The sequence below is a fragment of the Symphalangus syndactylus genome, chromosome 22, assembly GCF_028878055.3.
Source record: "Symphalangus syndactylus isolate Jambi chromosome 22, NHGRI_mSymSyn1-v2.1_pri, whole genome shotgun sequence".
NCBI classification, from domain to species: Eukaryota; Metazoa; Chordata; class Mammalia; order Primates; family Hylobatidae; genus Symphalangus; species Symphalangus syndactylus.
This window is the reverse complement of record NC_072444.2, coordinates 24395752-24415554: the sequence shown is the minus strand read 5'-3', so window position 1 is coordinate 24415554 and position 19803 is coordinate 24395752. Positions and strand designations below refer to the sequence as shown.

General features: G+C 43.2%; 1 protein-coding gene across 4 annotated transcripts in view; it reads left to right on the top strand.

Moving 5' to 3' along the window:
* VPS13D (vacuolar protein sorting 13 homolog D) overlaps positions 1-19803 on the top strand; it is a 294776-nt gene that overhangs the window by 263984 nt on the left and 10989 nt on the right. For all 4 annotated transcript variants that reach the window (XM_055261411.2, XM_055261410.2, XM_055261409.2 and 1 more), the window contains one exon: positions 14422-14553. In XM_055261411.2, coding sequence (XP_055117386.1) covers positions 14422-14553 — 132 coding nt within the window. The remainder of the gene's footprint in view (positions 1-14421; positions 14554-19803) is intronic.

The window sequence follows — 19803 nt, the reverse complement described above, 5'->3', positions numbered from 1 at the left end:
GTTGCTATTTATAAGCATCCTCTACATATATCCCATCTTACTTGAATAATTCTCTCCTTAGGCTAAAGTCCTAAAAATATGATCGCTGGATTTAAGGGTGTGTATATCTTCTGCTTTGAAACACATTGCAAATTGCCTTCTAGGGAGCTGAAACGATTTGTACTCCCACCCACAGTGTGTGAGAGGACTGACTTCTCCAGCCGTGTACCAGCTCTGGCTATTCATTCATTCAGAATTCAGTCAAGAATTTTATGAAGTAGCTGCAGTGTGCCAGATGCTGTACTCAGAACCAGGCATTGTTACTCTTTTAAATCTTTGCCAATCTGAAAGTGAGTATCTGTGTTACTACTTGCATTTCTTTGAGAATTAGAAGCGTTGAAACATCTTTTCGTATTTCAGTTGGCCATTTGGATTTTTCTTCTTTTGTGAATTACATTGTGTATTCTTTGCTTCAATCCTTTTAAACCTGTTAAGGTCAGAGTTTGTCATTTTAGTATGTGTTTTTTTTTAATTCTTATCCAGTGTTGGTCTAACCCTTCAACAGTTGTCATTTAGCCAGTTTGTCATCCATGTAAGTAAATATCTTTCTTCCAGATATTGACAAAGTTTATATCAGTCTCTTGGTGAATTCTGTTCCTGTAAGTTAGAATCTGCATCATGACTTTATAAAAGACCATCACTGTGCCTACAGTTCTTTAGGAATCGCTTTGGCGTTAAGAATGAGGCTTCAGCCAGGCACGGTGGCTCACACCTGTAATCCCAGCACTTTGGGAGGCTGAGGTGGGCAGATCACGAGGTCAGGAGTTCGAGACCAGCCTGACCAACATGGTGAAACCCCGTCTCTACTAAAAATACAAAAATTACCTGGGTGTGGTGGCGCATGCCTGTAATCCCAGCTACTCAGGAGGCTGAGGCAGGAGAATCACTTGAACCCGGGATGCGGAGGTTGCAGTGAGCTGAGATGGTGCCACTGCACTCCAGCTGGGCAACAGAGCAGGACTCCGTCTCAAAAAAAAATTAAAAAAAGAATGAGGCTTCAGCCAGATGTTTTTGGATTATATGTGGCGTGGCCTATTAAGTGGTTTTTGTTTTTGTTTCCTCCTATTTCTTAGTATTTCTTTCCACCAGTTCCTGCTGTAAAACGTGACCAATTAGTACTGATGCCGTACATTCTTGTATTAGTAAAAATCCTGCTGTGCCTTGAGGCAGGGCCCTGCTTGGGCCAGGCCTTCCCAGGAAGCCCGTCCTACCCTCTGTAGCATATAGTGCTGGACCACCCCAGCGCTCCCACTTACCTCCTTCACTCTTTCATTGTTGATACATGGGCTAGGTTTCCTACAGAGTCACTTCAAGGATGTAGATCTTATCCTCTCAATTGGATTATGAGTTTGTTGTTATTGCCTTTTTTGGTATTCCTCAAGGATGTTCAGAATACCTCACATAGTGATGGACTCAGAGTACGTATTAAAGAGATGTTCATCAAAATCACACCATTCAGTAAGTTGACCAAGTACATCAAGAGAGTCAGAAAGACCCAAGATCTAGTTTGGCTTTGTCAGGCATAGCTTCCTCATCCATAAAATGAAATACTAGTAAGATACTTCCTTATATGAATCTTGGGAGGCTCGGAGTGTCCAGTACACATTCAACACTCAGTCAGTGCAGCTGTAGAGACATAGTGTGGACCTTGGTGGCCCAACAGTCTCAATCCTGGTTTCTTCTGCCCTAAGATTGGTGGGAAAGTACAGATAAAAGAGCTCGTTAAGGAGGTGTTGATAACACGGAGTTTTTTTGCAGAGTGTCCTTGGAGGGTTAAATGCTCCTTTTTGTTGAATCTGAATCTTTTTTTTTTTCTAATATGGAGCCTCATAATCATTCAAGGACTCAGCATGATGCCACAAGTTTAAAACTTGCCAGTTTGTCTCTAATGTTCTGCCAATTTTTTAAATATGGGAATATGAGTGCATGTGCACGTGTACACACACGTGTTTGTGCGTCTTTGTGTATGTAAAATGCTTGGGATAAAAAAAGATGGATCAAATTTTGTCTGGCATGGCATAGCAACTCTCACCTCTAGTATCCTCTGAACATTTAACTAAATGGACTTTAACTGGTTTATTTCAATTCTATTTTTATTTTCGTAGTCATTTAAATGTATGGGGAGCCAACTCTTTCAAATGAGACATTTTGTCATTAAAACATGTTATTTAGTTTAACCGCATGGGCCCGGCTTCAGCAACATTGAGGACTGTGAAGAGGGTTCTGAGCGGCTGTTCTCTCCTGACCTGACCGCAGCAGTGACCCACCAGCTTGCAATGCACGCAAACTGAAACAGGCAGGGTGGCCAGCCCAGGGTTGTCTGCACGGTGGTCTTGGCATCTGTACCTTAGGTTGCCAGCTCCTGGCCCTCCTTGCCTGCATTTGGTGGCCCTTGGCCCTGCCGTGTCATATGGCACAAGAGCCCTTCTGGCCCGCATCACCCTGTGTACTGATTAGGCAGGAATCAGCAAATCCATGGAGTGCATGTTTAATGTGACACAGATGTGGGACATACTGCAGATCTTTCTGCTTTACAAATTTTCAGCTTTTTGCATTTCATCAGTGTTGCTTATTATTTACAGAATGTAACTTGAGACATCAGAACAGATTGTAATTTTTAAAAAGGTTGTTGTGGCGGGGGGTGGGCCCGCAGGGGATCTGGGAGAAAAAATCCAGTAGTGTGGAATGTTGTTTGCTGTCCAGACCAAACAAACCAGTTTGCCAAGGGTTGATGGACTATGACGATCAGTCCAATTCATGTTAACACTGGCCGCACTTAATTAAAAGGCAGCTTGACCTCCTTATCACCAAATAAAGAATAATCTTTTGTTACCAGGTTGACAGTCGCAGCACCAGGCAGAAATGTACCCCTTGTAGAGGCACTGAAGGGCACCACCAAGCTGCCAGCTCGTGTCCTGCCTCCTTCCTGTCCACAGAGAAAGGACACCATTGAACCCAGTCCCCACTCAGACACATGGATATTCTTGCCTCATGCCTGCTGTGGCTTTACACCCAGGCGCTATGGCAAGAGGCAGAACAAAGAAATCTCTTCCTTTGCCTAAAAATCCAAGATACTCTTGAGGGCGTTGGAATGATGAGCCAGGCCAGTTTGACACAAGTTCAAGGAGAAGGTGCCATCTCTTGCTTCTAGAGGGGTACATCTGGCTAGAGGTGGCCCTGGCTTCTGAGAAAGCTCAGCCATAGGTTACATTTAAGGGCAAACAATGAAAAGCACCAGCTGGTCGGGAGGAAGATGAGGAGGAGTGGGTGACTGGTTGCTTCCTTCCTGTGTCTAGTTCTAAAGAACCTAAAACTTGGGTCCAAAATAATGAGAGCCGTGTTGTAAAAAATCCTTTGAAGAGAGTTCTTCTGGGGAATGTGAGCTAGTGCAGTGACCTGATCCCTTGGTCAGACGGTTCTGAGCTGTTTAAGTGCTGAATGTCAACTGTCTACAGGGAGCCAGGCTCCTGAGGAGCGGCCAGGGTTCCAAGCCCCACTGTTCTTTTCCTTCCTGGAAAATGCAGACAGTGCACGTTCCCCGGAGGCCACCAGGCAGCTCTCCAGTTGCCCTCTGGGTGAACGTGACCCAGGTCAGTAACTTTCTAGTGTCCCCCCCACGTTGGAATGATCAGCATTCCTATACTCCAGGGGTTCTTGAGTTCTTGAGTTGTTACCAATGCCCTGCCTTTCTCTGGCTCAGGTTTGGAGGAGGAGGTCCACTGCGGACTGCCGCTTCTTCACCCTCTGGGCTTCAGAAGTGGCAGCTCTGGCTCCCCTGCACCCAGTTCTCAGTCTTGTGGCCCTGGTCTGCTCCTTTATCACATATGTCTTGAGCACCCTCTCAGCACGCAGCACCGTTCTGAGTGCTGAGGTGCGACCATGCATAGAAGAGACAAGAATCCTTGGTTCTGCGTGGCTTCCCTCAACACCTACGTTTCCAGGCCATGGCTTGGATTCAGAAGAATCACCCTCCCTGGAAGAGATGAGTGACTGGAAGGAGAGCATGTCACTGGCTCCCCTGAGACCCTCCCAAGAGCCTCAGTTTCTCCCTCTACCATCTGAAGTCTAACTGCAGGGCCTGAAACAGATTCTCTTTAAAAACCCATGAGTGTGGTGATTGCACAAGTTTTCATTCTCCTGAGTTCATAATTTCCGTGTCCCTAGTACTTTTTGAAGCATCTGCTCCTGTTGCCCCTTTCTTTTCCTCCTCACCCACCTCCATAGTCTCTGTTTGATAGTAGAAGGAGATTTAAAACCTCCAGGCTGAGTGAACAGGAGGTCTTGAAAAAGCAAACAAATCGGGTCGGGCAAGGTGGCTCACGCCTGTAATCCCCAGCACTTTGGGAGGCCGAGGTGGGCGGATCACAAGGTCAGGAGTTCGAGACCAGCCTGGCCAATATGGTGAAACCCCATCTCTACTAAAAATACAAAAAAATTACCCGGGCATGGTGCCGCATACCTGTAATCCCAGCTACTCGGGAAGCTGAGGCAGGAGAATTGCTTGAACCCAGGAGGCGGAGGTTGCAGTGAGCCGAGATCATACCACTACACTGCAGCCTGGGTGACAGAGTGAGATTCCATCTCAAAAAAAAAAAAAAGAGCTAACAAATCACAAAGCAGGTCCCCTCTGGGGGGCTGGAGCTTTCTCATATCTGCTTGGCTTTGGTCATTGAAAGAGGCCCTGGGGGAGGGGCTTCAGGGCTTCCCAGGAGAGAGGTGACAGTTAGGACACACGCCTTCCACACTTCAGTCAAGGCAGCTTCATTGTCAGCGGTTGTACGTACTAAGATTGTGTTACAAACTTCATTTGCAGAAAGTATTTTACTCCTGAAATTTTTTTTGAAAGCGCCTGCTGTGAGTTTTATTAATGGCACTTTTCTAAAACTTCATTAATTTCAATTCTGAGAATTTGATATCTGGTATAATTCATTGAGCTGCTAGTTTGATTCGCCCTAGCTCCTTTTAAAAAGCTCTGTCAGGCAATAGGATATGGATGGGAGTGGGTCAGGTGAGTAAATGCTTTAAGCACTCATTTCTTCAGAAAACACCTCTGTACCCAACATGTGATGTGCTCCTAATGAGTCATTCAGACAGATTCAGGAAAACTTGTTCCCCAGCGTGCCCCATCAAGATAAAATTTTAAATACTGCAGTTTTGCATTTTGGTATTTTAAATGGACTTGACACCCAATAGTTCTGAATAAAGGTAGGAAAGAGGGAGATGATTAACTTTTACAAGTACCTACTATGTGCTAGGCACTATGCTACACATTCTTCATATTTTATCTCAACATTATCAACCAAGTAGGTATTAAGTTCTCACCTATTGATGAGGAAACTGAGGCTAAGAACAATCTAGTAACTTCTTCAGTGTCACCCAGCTAATAAGTGACTGGGATTTCAGCCTGTGTTTGTCTTTTTTCAGTCTGTGTTTATTCCTTTATACTACTTTGTTCTTAAATTTCATCTCTTGTCTTAAAAGAGGTCAACTTTGGGAGAAGGTAGATAATATAAACATTAAAAGAAAGAGATTATGTAATCATTTGCCAGAAATAAATCTGAAAATATTGGTCTAGACACGGTGGCCCACACCTGCAATCCCAGCACTTTCAGAGGCTAAGGCAGGAAAATCATTTGAACCAAAAAAAAAAAAAAAAAGTAGTGAAAATGTATGGTTTATTAATGTAATCAGCTTGTTATTATTAGCATGTGTACTTAATAGCCACAAAATAAAGCTTACCAGAGATGGTGTATTTCGGTTCTTGTGAAATATCTTGGGATTGGCATTAGAGGTGACAGGTTAGCAAGGAATGGGATAATGGCTTGAGAGATTCCAATAAGCACTACACTCTCTGACTCAGAATGTTCTACTTAGAACACAAAGCTTACATTTGTAAAGCGCCTTGTTCTTCCATGATGTTGAAAGTTACAAACCACTTTATAGGTTGTCTACTGTTTTGTAAAAGCAAAGCAAACCCAGAATGCATGCAAAAATTATGGCCTTTTAAGAAATCCAAGCCTTTTAGCCTCCATTCTTACTATAACATGATCTACTTTCTTGGAATTCTTTATAAAGTAACTCTGCCCCTCCCCACCCAGCCATTAACAGGTAGTCTCGCCCCTGAGGCAGTTGACTAAGAAAAAAAAATCTGGAGTATTTTTGTCTTAGAGTTTAAATCCCAATAGGCGTATCTGTTGGCATTAGTCCTACCAGCTGTCACAGTTGCAGTGTCATGGGGTCCCCAAAACATGTGTTAAATTATGGGAAGCCTTGACCCCTATAAACAAGTCAGGTGTGAATCCCACTGATGGGAGAAAACCCAGCCCAGGAAATGTCGTCCCTGCTGCTGGATGTCAAATTGCTAAAAACTTAACAATATTAATATAATTTCTAATGATTTCTTGAATCAACATCTTTCTCACATTTTCAGTGGCAGTAGTACAACATGGGATTTTATGTGTGTTATACATGTATGACTTGAGAACTCTCGGGAGAGGTAAGTAGAATGTTAACAAGAAAGCAAAGGGGAAAGGAAAATACTTCAGTTTGAAGCAGTGAGCCTCCCCAGTAGGAAAACTAAGTACAAGAGGTTGGATGTTGCACCCTAGCCCATCTTAGATCCCAGACACCTCAATTAGGGTTCCTCGTGTGCACCCATGGCACTCTAAATAATATACTAATAAAAAGAATAGGTAGCATTTTATCGAGTGCCTATTATGTACTAGGCTCTGTTCTAAGCACTGTACATGTATTGACTTATCTACTCCTCACAACAACCCATCATCACCCCCATTTTATAGATGAGAAAACCATCACTCCAAGAAGTCACATAATTTGCCTGTGGTTACAGTTCGTAAGTGGTAGAGCTGGGATTCAAACCCACTGGGCAGGCTGGCTCCAGAGCCGATCCTCTCAGCCATTATATTATGCTGCCTACTCTAGTGCTCCCTGTCTCTCCTAGTGCTTCCCTGCTGTGTTCTCGTTGCCATTTCTGTTCATCTCCTCCACTGAATTGCCGTAAGCTCCCTGGATACTTAATTCATCCCAGTCTTCTTCAGGGCCTAGTGCTGGCCTCTGCATATGATAGTTTGGGAAAGGTTGGTTGAATAGGGGACTGGAGGAGGCAGGCACAAACCATTTGCAGGGCTCTAAGTAGGCTCGTTTTTCTGGCTACCCTAGTTTGGATCCTCAGTCAGTAATTCCATTTAAGAACCAATCTCTGCTAGCATAGGGTTTCTTTCTGCCCAACCTATTTTCCATGTGTCCAAAATCCAAATTGTCCCAACCTACGGATTGAATACTATCTTTGAGTGGGTTCTAGAAGGTGTATTTCTGTTTCTCTTGAAACTATGGGGAAGAATTTCTCATGTAGACAGAGGCAAACTTTAGAAATTTTCATCCTCTAGTAGAGTCTTCTCTGATTACAGTTTGCACTGAAAGGAGTAAAATCTGTTTATGGAGAAGAAATGCTTTTCCACTTCGTCTTTAGAAGTAGATGCATGTGGCCAAGAGGAGGGAGCTATAAGTCAGAGGTAGTTGCAGCCTATGGCATGATGGGAGCTACAGGTCCGAGATAGATGCAGCCCACGGCATGGTGGGAGCTACAGATCCGAGATAGATGCAGCCCATGGCATGGTGGGAGCTACAGGTCTGAGATAGATGCAGCCCATGGCATGCTGGGAGCTACAGGTTCGAGATAGATGCAGCCCACGGCATGGTGGGAGCTACGGGTCCGAGATAGATGCAGCCCATGGCATGGTAGGAGCTACAGGTTCAAGATAGATGCAGCCCACGGCATGGTGGGCTTCTTGGGCTTGCAGACATTGTACTGCTGTGGATACCAGAGGGTTTTTCACCAATTCATCTACTCCAGTGCAGACAGTACTATTTAGACAGACTGTGGGGTTTCTCTTAGAGAAATGACAAATGTTTGATTAGGCCATTTGGTCAAGAACCCTGGTATCTTGTAGCTGTTATCAGTGACCAGTATTGGAAGAGGTAGTCTGGATTGACCTTCGTTCTCAGTCTAATTGTGCACACTCGAGCACAGTATATATCAGTAAGATAGTTGATTAAAACAAAAGCCCTGGACACATACATAAAGTGAGTACAAGCACAACCCATCACACAGCCCTTAAGGAAGATGGCAGCCATCAGTTGAATAAACATTCTATGATGCTAACATCACATGTGTGACATACACTTTCTACTCACTTACTGATTGTTTTTGAACATCACTTGGTTGATAGACATTGGCCATGACAGACTTCTCAACCAAATTAAGCTGTGTAGGGGTATGTGTATGTGTGCACAGCATCTGTCTTAACTAACAGAACTATGACATAGTTACTCATCATATAAGCTACGAATAATTAATGCCTGGCTAATGGTTGACTCTCAGGCTGAAAGGCAAGATCAACCAAGTGGAATTGGCTAGATCTCCCTGTGTCACCTTGTTTGGATTTACTGTTCATTTTTTTTAAAAAAAGACATGAGTTGTTACTACTCTGATCATTGGTTTTGGGCCTTCGGTGTATGTCAGATAGCAATGGCCAGATGCAGGCACACTCTGTATTGATTGCCCTCACTGGATGAATATCTGCAGTGTATCAGCCACTGTATCCACAGCCGCTTCCCTGGGGGAAGAGTCCTCTATGCTGTACAGTAGACTCCCTGACATTTTCATGGAGTTCAAAGCTCAAGTTGGTTTGGTGCTGACATTCTGGATTAGCTGGTTGACTGGAAGGACTGCTTCTTTCTATACACTGTGAAATTTATAAACCGCAGCAGCTGAGGGCTTAACATGGCCGACAAGCTCCAGCTGGCAGCAATTAAATATACCGCAGCCCTTTGGCCAAACAAAGGTTTGTGGAGGCAGAGTTGCTGCATGTGCACTGAACAGACTCTTAGGTTGAGTGTTGGTTCATAAGAGATGCTGTCGACTAAGGAGAGGTGAGTGGGTGGATTTTGGCCACCTCTTGTTTGGTGATCCATTGTCCCCTGAATTATTGTATCAAGACCCTGCCCAAGTAGTAGCAAAGGTGGTCAGAGGAAAGGAACAAAGCCACCAGGGAGGCTGCAGGCCTAACAGTGGTGGGCCCAAGTCGTTTAGACATTGATCTGCTGCTGTAGCACCAATGGCTACTCCACTTTTTTTGATTTATTAATTTATGTATTTATTGGTTACCACTATGCTGTAGGCTATAGACTGAAAGGAGAAGATGGGAATGAAAACACAATAAAAAGACATTTAATATCCATTCAAGCAGCAAAGATTCAAGAGTCTAGACCAGTGCTATCCAAAATACAATTTAAATTTAAAATTCAGTCCTTTAGTTCCACTGGCCACATTTCACATGCTCAGTAGCCACATGTGGTCAGTGGCTATGTATTGGACAGTGCTGTCCTAGACAATACCAAGTGTTGGATATAGATCGCTAGGGCCTCTTAAATGCCTCATTGGCAGGAGTGTAAAAATAGTTCAGCCACTTCGAACACAGTTTGGATTATCTTGTTAAGTGAACATTTATATCTTGTGAGCCAGCAAATTCCCCCTAGATAGATTCTCAAAGTTCACCAGGAAACACGTACAGGAATGTTCATAATAGCATCATTTGTAATAGCAGAACCTGGAAGAAACCCATGTGCCATCAACAGGAAGATGGATATATCATGGGATAGTCATACAATGGAATATTAATAAAGCAGAGACATGGGGAATTAATCATAGCTACACACAAAAGAATGCCTGAATCTTAGCAATGTGACAGCGACATCCTTTTTCAAAAGCCCAAAACTAAACCCAAAGAACATAACAAGAATGTACTGGAGCGTCCTTTGAAATGTGGTAAGACTACATAAGAAAGAAAAGCATGGGAATGAGAAACACAAGATTCAGAACAGCAGCTGCCTTAGGTAAAGGAGGAACAGGGATTTGGGGTGGTAGAAGACCAACTTGTGGTCCACGATAGAGTGATGGAGTTTTTTTTTTTGCTTTTTGCTTCCACAGATGTTTATTTCAAATAAATAAAGAGAGCCCAATGATGAGAGTGGGCCTTGAACTGAGGATAATAAGCCCAGTCCTAAAGACCAGTTATAAAAAAAAAAAAAAGGACTGGCCGTGTGCGGTGGCTCATGCCTGTAATCCCAGCACTTTGGGAGGCCAAGGCAGGTGGATAACGAGGTCAGGAGATTGAGACCATCCTGGCTAACACGGTGAAACCCCGTCTCTACTAAAAATATAAAAAATTAGCCGGGTGTGGTGGTGAGCACCTCTAATCCCAGCTACTCGGGAGGCTGAGGCAGGATAATGGCATGAACCCGGGAGGCAGAGCTTGCAGTGAGCCAAGATTGCACCATTGCACTCCAGCCTGGGTGACAGAGCGAGACTCCATCTCAAAAAAAAAAAAGGACTAGAGTCCTTTCCCTCTAGGTGCTCATAGGCTCACTGGAACATACAGGAAAGTCACTTAAAAATGGACACACTGTCACTGAGCATGAACAAATGTAGGATTGCTGTTACATGGTCATACTCGTTTTAAAGGCCTACTTGAACATACAGTGTTACATCAATAGATGTAGTTATGATGGAGCGTCGTCACACAGTGGCCTGGGCTGAAGAACTTCACTTTAAACTTTTTGCTGGCTTACGAGGTTTGAAAACACTAGCTTACTGTTAGCTTTTTACATTATTTTAGTAATTCTTTAAGATTAGAACTAAATTTGTTCATATGCAGGGACTTTAAATACTCTCCCCCTACCCACAGCCTACCAACTTGGACCTGAGAAGGTAAATTTTTAGTTGAGTTTTAGAGAAGAAAGAAGAGTTTTTCAGGCACTGACATTGATGAGGTGATAGGGGAGTGGGGGGAAAATTCCTTTAATCCAGCTTTCTGCTTCTAGGAAGAGTATGCCTTCTGGAAGTCCTTGTATTCATAAGACTGTAACAGAAGATGTTTCCTTTTAGGGTAAAATTGAACTCATCTGTCTTTTCTTCCATGTTGATGTGAAAAATTAGCCTTGAATGCCACAGTGAGCTCCCCTAGTCAGCAGTGTTGAGCACTGAATCCAACCTTGCCCTTGATATTGTTTGATCAAAAGGCAAGAACCCTGGAAATGGGAAGATAGTTTGTGGCCTGTTGTGAAGACAGTCAAGAAAAGAAACATAACAACAATAGTCAGTGTGTATCCTCAGGGGAGCCACTCTGCTTTTGTATTCCCTGATGTTTTGGTGGGTTTGCAGTTTGCAGGTTAAAAAATAATGTATTGGGAGTGGGGGTGAGGTTGGATCACTGAAACCTGGGGAAGGGTCTGAGGGAGTCCACTGAGTCAGGAAATAACTGTTTACACTAGAAAGCTGTTTGATTGTGTGAGAAGATCAACAAGGTGAGCCCTTTACTCCCATTCTCAACTATTCTGGAGCTGTCATGAGATTAAATTTTTAAGAGCTCAGGTCCAGAAACAAGTCGCCTTTCCTTGGCTTCTCTGGCTTCCTCGGATCCACCGGAGGCATTTAGGACTTCAGCAAGTTTTCTCCTGCCTGGTAGCATGTTTTCCCTCAGCTTTGAGTACTAATGAAAATCCTGCTTCATGTAAGGGAAAGGCCTGTCATCAGTGTCAGCTTCAGGACATTGCCATCATGTCCCTTTCTGTGTTTTGATCAGTGGGGCAGACAGACAGCCTTGACCTTTCTGTCAGGAAGATGGGGTTCTAGCTGCTTCATATTTTGCCTCAGTGTTGATTTTGCTTTCAGGGCTCAAAATCCCTGGTCTTCAAACTCTCCACCAAAGCTTGCATACTGGCCTTCCTGTTTAGCTCAATTAATTGCCCTTATACCGTCTGCCAGCCACCAGGCACTCACTCGTTTATTCAGCTTATCCTGACTGCTGTTCTACCGTAAACCAGACACTGTTCTGCATCCCAGGAATGCAGTGAATGAAACAAATTCCCCCTCTCCTGGAGCTTCCAGTCCACATGGGAGCCAAGCAGTAAATAACATGTTTATCCACCTGGGATGGAAAGCAAATGTGTTTTGAGTGGATGACTGACTTGATGTAACTTACCTTTTTTTTTTTTTTTTTTGAGACAGAGTCTTGCTCTGTCGCCCAGGCTGGAGTACAGTGGCATGATCTCGGCTCACTGCAAGCTCCGCCTCCTGGGTTCATGCCATTCTCCTGCCTCAGCCTCCTGAATAGCTGGGACTACAGGTGCCCACCACCCCCCGCCCAGCTAATTTTTTGTATTTTTAGTAGAGACGGGGTTTCACCGTGTTAGCCAGGATGATCTTGATCTCCTGACCTCGTGATCCATCCGCCTCGGCCTCCCAAAGTGCTGGGATTACAGGTGTGAGCCACTGCGCCGGGCCAATGTAACTTATCTTTTGAAAGGGCCATTCTCATTACCATGAGGAGAGTGGACAAGGATGGAAAGAAAGAGAACAAATGATGAGGCTACTGTAATAATATATTACAAATCCAGGGATCCTTTGTTAGTTATGATGGAGATGGAGAAATAGTCAGATTTGGGATATATATTGAATTTGAGCCTGCAGGCCTCCCAGTTGATTGAGGAAGATGTGTTGAGACGAGTCTGAATCAAACCTTACATTGAAAGTGATGAGGAAGCAGACCCTGCCATATTCCTCTTGGAGAGCCTTTGGGCTTCTACCATGTAGCCTGACAGAGAGGTCAGCAGGACTGCCTTGGGGAAAGGATACTTTATTAGCCCGTGTAGGCAGTTATTGGAATGACAGCAGGTGTTTTGCTAGGCAAGGAGATAAGAACAGAGCTCTGCTACCTGGAGAGGCATGCCAAGCTCCTTCCCCCAACCCCCTTGCCTGCAGAGGTTACCAGCATCCTCTCGGCAGCAGTCGTCCAGCTTCTCTGCTGATGGGTTAGCAGCGGCCCCTGTACTGCCCTCCCCACCTTCAATCGATAGTTGGGCTCTGAGTAGCCAACTGTAAGCCTGCGTCTTGAAGGAAGAATTGAGACTGGCAGGGTATGTGAGTGTGTGATATAAACGCAATGGGTTTTTTACTCTTTCCCTTAGTGCAGATCATTGAAACTTCTATAAAGTCTCTTTGTATTACCCTTAGAGAGTACAATTAATAGTACTGAAGACGTCCTTGTAACTGAACTTTTGTAAAATTATTGCTGGATTTTTGTCTTTCCAGCACCCATTAAACCTCACCAAGGTATGAGGCTGTCCTTCAGATGTCACAGCCTGATGAACTGAGTGCTGACCTGGGTTCGGGAGCACTTTTCAGTTACCCCAGCTGTGCATGGCCCATTGCATGGCCTGTGACAAGTTTCTGGGGTTGTTTCTGTCCATATTTCCAACCTGACTTGCCCACCAGGGCACTTTCTGCCCTTGTAAGTAAATCTCTATGCTGCTTACTGTTAGTTCCTGTTTCTGAAGTGCTGATGCAATGTGGAAGCCTTCTCCTCTCTTTTAGATCTGTCTAGAGAGGGGTGTTTTGCTTCAGTGAGCTCCAGGAACAAATAATAAGTACAGCAAGTACAAGGCCGAGGACAGGCCCAGTGTGCTCTTATCAGTCATCTGAAATATGCACAGCCTTTCCAAGACAAATGTGCACTCCTGTTTCTAGGAAAACACCAGAAAGTACTTACCAATCACCCTGTATATGCTGTGTGGAAAAAGACAACATCAGCCTACCCTAAAAGCCATAACAAAGCAGATTCCTCCGGGCAGCCGACAGCTGAGTGGCCCGAGTTAGAGCCTCTGCAGAATCCCAGCCTGTGGCCTGGGCCAGGTCCAGGTCCAGGGGGCATTCTTCCCCTCGCATGATTACCACGTCCCTCACCCTTTGCCCAAGCAACTGACCTCATCTTAGAAGAAGTCTCAAGGGTTGGTGTGTTCTTACTAAATGCCCAGGATTTTCTTCCAGACCCATCACAAATCCAAAGATGGCTCTCCTGAAGAGATGCCTAGAAAAACAGGGTGCGGCCCGGGGGGATCTATTATAGTAATAACCGCAGGAACGAGAGCCGCCGCTGGTGGGCAGCTCACCATCCACCAGGACCAGGCTTGGCGGGCACTGTTTTATTTGATCTTCACAGCAGTCCTGTAAGGTAGGTGTCATCGTCCTGTTTCAGAGAGAAAACGGAAACTGAGAGTTAAGGAAGGTAACCAACTAATCTATGATCACATGGCCAGAAAATGGTAGAGGCAGGATTCAAACTCAAATGAGGGTCTTTAACCACTATTTCATGGTGCATTCACAGGCAATACTGTAGTTTAATTCTGTTCCACTAAATGTAGAGTATGTCTCGTATTACAGAGTGCTTTTGTCTTAGTGAGAAAGGAAAATCATTTTAACCTGCACACTTAACCTCTTGGTTTTTTGTCCATTTACCCATCTAGGACTCAAGCACAGAGGGTTCGGAAACCGCGTTGCTGCACGGGGCCCCAGGGGCTGCTTCCCCGATATTCTGAGAGCCAGGCGGAAGGACAGGAGCAGCTCTTCAAACTCACAGACAACATACAGGATGAATTGTAAGTCAGAGCATGGGAAACCAGCCCTGTGGGTCTACTGAGTTGCCTCTTCTCCTTTTGATCCTGAGAAGTCTCCATCTGATCTGAGTTATTTTCATGACTCTTGGACCTTAGATCTGGTCAAAGAATTCCTTGCCCCAAATGTTTTTTAGATTTAGATATAACTGATGGTAAACAGCCTTTTACTCAAAGGAGTGGTTCTCAACTGTGTGCCACAGCCTGGCCTTAGTGTTTTGTTTCTAGATAATGGCAGTCTCTTTCTAGTTAGTTCAAAGAGAGAAGATCATGAATAAAATGTTCTCAATTTTAAGGTTTTTCTCCTGTAAACATTTCTTAAACTTTGATACCCCATTTTTGCTGCAGAATGCTAGCAAAACAAAACAGAAAAACAAATAGCAAACAACTAATAGTTGGACATTTTGGAAATGTATTTTTCTTAAGATTGCTTTGTTACTCTTTAAATATGGAGCTTTATATACCTTGGCATATCTTCAGTTAGTGATATTATTCCTAGTTGACATGGTAGAATTAAGTATTTCACTATTTTAGGATATTTTGCAGAGATCCTTGTAGCATAAAAGTGCTCTATAACCTGAATAGGTGTCAGAACCACCAGCCCAGAGAAAGCAGTTGGTTGTGTCTGGGAGTAGCAAAATACTAGTTTAATTTCTTCTGATGCTTATTTGTCATCTCCTTTAAGGTAAAGCGAGCTTCGGAGGATTCTGAGTGCTGTGAATGTTTTTGGTGGGTGGAGGAATGTCTGAAATAGAGGTCAACTGTCAGGATAGTCTTCAGAGTCATTGTTAGGGACAGTGTTAAGTAGATCTCATCTCATATTTTCATGGCAGTATTTGAATGGGGATATCAAAAGCCGAATCCAGAAGGTATTTGTTGCTTGCCAGATAGAATGGCGTCTTCCTGCATGTGCCTTGTGTGACCCCTGTGGTGTTATTAGAAGGTCTCTTGAAAATGGAGTTGTATTTTCTTGTTTTGTCTACTTAGGTTGCCATTATAAAATATTATAGGCTGGGCAGCTTAAGCAACAGAAATTTGTCTTCTCGCAGTTCTAAAGGCTGAGAGGTCCAGGATCAAGGCATCTTCTGATTCTGCTGCTGGTGGGGGTTCTCTTCCTGGCTTGCAGATAGCCCTCTTCTCACTGTGTTCTCACATTGCAGAGAGAGAGGGGGAGCTCTCTGGTGTCTCTTATAAGGGTACTAATCCTATCAGCTCAGGGCCCCAACCTTATGACTTAATTTAACTGTAATTACTTTCTTACTCCAAATGGTCACATTGGGGTTAGGGCTTCCACATATGAATTGGCGGGGAGGGAGTAACTCTGTCCACAGCAGGTGTTGCTAATAGGTTCTGCCATTTCAGTCCAGTGCCCAGAGTGCCCATCAGTTCACTCCAGGGAGAACTTTATATTCCTGCCTTCCTTGGGGCAGGGATTTGGTACCATGACTGCTCTTGATACTGCTTTGTAGATGGAACTTTTAGCTTTTGGAAGGGGGGTCTAGAGAGTCATTTCTCAGGTCTGGCAGGACGTGGTGCAGAGTCTACTACAATGGCAGCCCTGTGAGGCTGGGATTTTTGCCTGTTCCATTCAGGAAAGAATCCTCAGCACATAGAACAGTGCCTGGCATCTAATAGGTACCCAGTACATATAGCCAGATAGCTGCAGTTCAGCATTTGTGTTCACATGTGTCCATTTTCCAATCATTTGGGGGTTTTTTAGTCACAGGCTAAAAGATTATAAATTATTGCATGTTGTCTTTTCACTTTCCTCCCCAACTCACCTCTATTCAAGTCGAACTATCTGTGGTCACTGAAATGCATTTGCAGTAGAAGAAATTGCACAGCCAACATAGGACTGCTTCCAGTGAGATACACACATTGAAAAACAGAGCCAGAGAGAGCTAAAAACTGGAATCAAAATGAAATCAGTAAAATAGTTTTCATGAAACTCATGAAATTCATATGAACTAGGAAGAGATATTGGCATGAATGAATTTTGACTTTAAAGATGAAAACCATGTGTCTCCACCCAAGTTGTGGGTTAAATCTTGCCAGTGAATGCTGAAGGAGGCATGTGACCATGGCCTTCCCAAGTGTACAAGGAAGAAGCCATCAGGGAGTGTGGCGCATGTTCCTCTGAAGTGTCCTCAGTTGTCAGCCTGGGTCTTCGCGGTGGAGTGAACATTACACTCATCACTTTGCAGGAAAGGAGTTTTCAGGAAAAGCCCACGAGCGCCAAATTTTACCTCTGACTTTTATCCTAGATTTGTAATTAAAAACATGTTTAAAGACCTAATTATTTGCATATTTCCCTTCAGAGTTAACCCCTTTAAAGGATCTTTAATACCTTGCTCTACTGTTCTGACTAAATGTTTCCACATTTTTTTCCAGTTAGGCCCACTGTTTCACTTCTGGAAAATATTGTGTAATTATTTCCCGATGGAGTGAAAACCCCACAAAGTCCCCAGTGCCTTGGTGACTTCAACTTTGTTCTCCCAGATCGAGTTGCATTTAATTTTGTCATTCTATTTAATTAATTAATATTAAAAAGATAGTTACCGACGTATGATTTCTGGTCTGGCCAGCTGAAAAGTCTTCACTTTCAAATTAATCATGTATTCCTCTGATAAGTTACGCAATTGTCATTGCTTCCCATCTTTCTCAATTTTGGTTTGAAACAGGATCCAGATTAAGATGATGTTAAAGTAAAATTTGTCCTATATGGTGAAATTAGTTTTTCTTTCTAACTCATGTCTCATTTGTAGCCAGAAACTCATTTTCTTTTTTTTTAAGGTACCTATTTTATTTCTAATACTGCATCACATATACCGGTGCACACCAGGCTGGTGAGCAGTAGGGTGGCTCCTGCCTTTTAAAAAATGCTCATGAGCAACCCGCGTGACCTACGAAGCTGCTCTACTGTACTGCTTTTTGGAATTAAGACAATTTAAATTGTACTTTTTTTTTTTATTGGGTACATAATGAAATGAAGGCAGAAATAAAGATGTTCTTTGAAACCAACGAGAACAAAGACACAGCATACCAGAATCTCTGGGACACATTCAAAGCAGTGTGTAGAGGGAAATTTATAGCACTAAATGCCCACAAGAGAAAGCAGGAAAGATCCAAAATTGACACCCTAACATCACAATTAAAAGAACTAGAAAAGCAAGAGCAAACACATTTGAAAGCTAGCAGAAGGCTAGAAATAACTAAAATCAGAGCAGAACTGAAGGAAATAGAGACACAAAAAACCCTTCAAAAAATTAATGAATCCAGGAGCTGGTTTTTTGAAAAGATCAACAAAATTGATAGACCGCTAGCAAGACTAATAAAGAGGAAAAGAGAGAAGAATCAAATAGATGCAATAAAAAATGAAAAAGGGGATATCACCACCGATCCCACAGAAATACAATCTACCATCAGAGAATACTACAAACACCTCTACGCAAATAAACTAGAAAATCTAGAAGAAATGGATAAATTCCTCGACAAATACACCCTCCCAAGACTAAACCAGAAGAAGTTGAATCTCTGAATAGACCAATAACAGGCTCTGAAATTGTGGCAATAATCAATAGCTTACCAACCAAAAAGAGTTCAGGACCTGATGGATTCACAGCCGAATTCTACCAGAGGTACAAGGAGGAACTGGTACCATTCCTTCTGAAACTATTCCAATCGATAGAAAAAGAGGGAATCCTCCCTAACACATTTTATGAAGCCAGCATTGTCCTGATACCAAAGCCTGGCAGAGACATAACCAAAAAAGAGAATTTCAGACCAATATCCCTGATGAACATTGATGCAAAAATCCTCAATAAAATACTGGCAAACCGAATCCAGCAGCACATCAAAAAGCTTATACACCATGATCCAGTGGGCTTCATCCTGGGATGCAAGGCTGGTTCAACATATGCAAACCAATAAATGTAATCCAGCATATAAACAGAACCAAAGACAAAAACCACATGATTATCTCAATAGATGCAGAAAAGGCCTTTGACAAAATTCAACAACCCTTCATGCTAAAAACTCTCAATAAATTAGGTATTGATGGGACGTATCTCAAGATAATAAGAGCTATCTATGACAGACCCACAGCCAATATCATACTGAATGGGCAAAAACTGGAAGCATTCCCTTTGAAAACTGGCACAAGACAGGGATGCCCTCTGTCACCACTCCTATTCAACATAGTGCTGGAAGTTCTGGCCAGGGCAATCAGGCAGGAGAAGGAAATAAAGGGTATTCAGTTAGGAAATTGTACTTTTTAAATGTAGTTTTAGAAAGTAACATTTATGAGATTTTTTTAAATACAGAAAAGTATAAAAAATAAAAGTAGCCTATGCATCCACCAGCCAGATAAGTCATTCCTCTTTTCAATTTTTTGTAGAGATGAGGTCTCGCCATGTTGCCCAGGCTGGTCTGAGCTCCTGGCCTCAAGTCATCCTCCCACCTCAGCCTCCCAAAGAGCTATGAGGCCAAAGTGGGAGGATTGCTTGAGGCTGGGAGTTCAAGACCAGCCTGAGCAACATGGCAAAACCCCATCCATACAAAAGTTAGCCAGGCATGGTGGCACACACCTTTAGCCCCAGCTACTTGGGAAGCTGAGGTGGGAGGATGGCTTGAGCCTGGGAGGTCAAGGCTGCAGTGAGCTGAGATCACTCCACTGCACTCCAGCCTGGGTGACAGAGTGAGACCCTGTCTCAAAAAGATATTCATACACATGATTAGCAAATCCAAGAGTATAGAAGAAAATAAAATCAAGAGTAAAAGTCTCTTTTCTTGTCTACTTTGTTAACATGTTGTTTACAATTTTTGTACCTTGTCTCCTTGAGAAATTTCAGAGAGAGCGAGAAATCAGGAAAATTTTTGAGCACACCATATAATATTGATTCTAATAGCATATCATTATAAATACAAACCTTATAGTAACATATACAGTCTCAAAATAAAAACAGTTCCTCCTTCTGAGGAATGGAATAGAATTTATTAGCTTCCATTTCCTAAACCAGGAAATAATGTACTAGTAACTATTGACACTTACAGAATTGGCCATTTGTTGATATGCCCCTGAATTAAAACTTGCATTTGGCAGATGCCTCAGCTACTCTGATAAAGTTAAAGGTTTTGCTAAATCTTTAAAAGCTAAATCAGGAGTTCTAAGAGAAGTTTTCACCTTTCCTACTGGTAACATGTGTCCAGCATCCAAAGTTGCCTGTGCACTGGCAA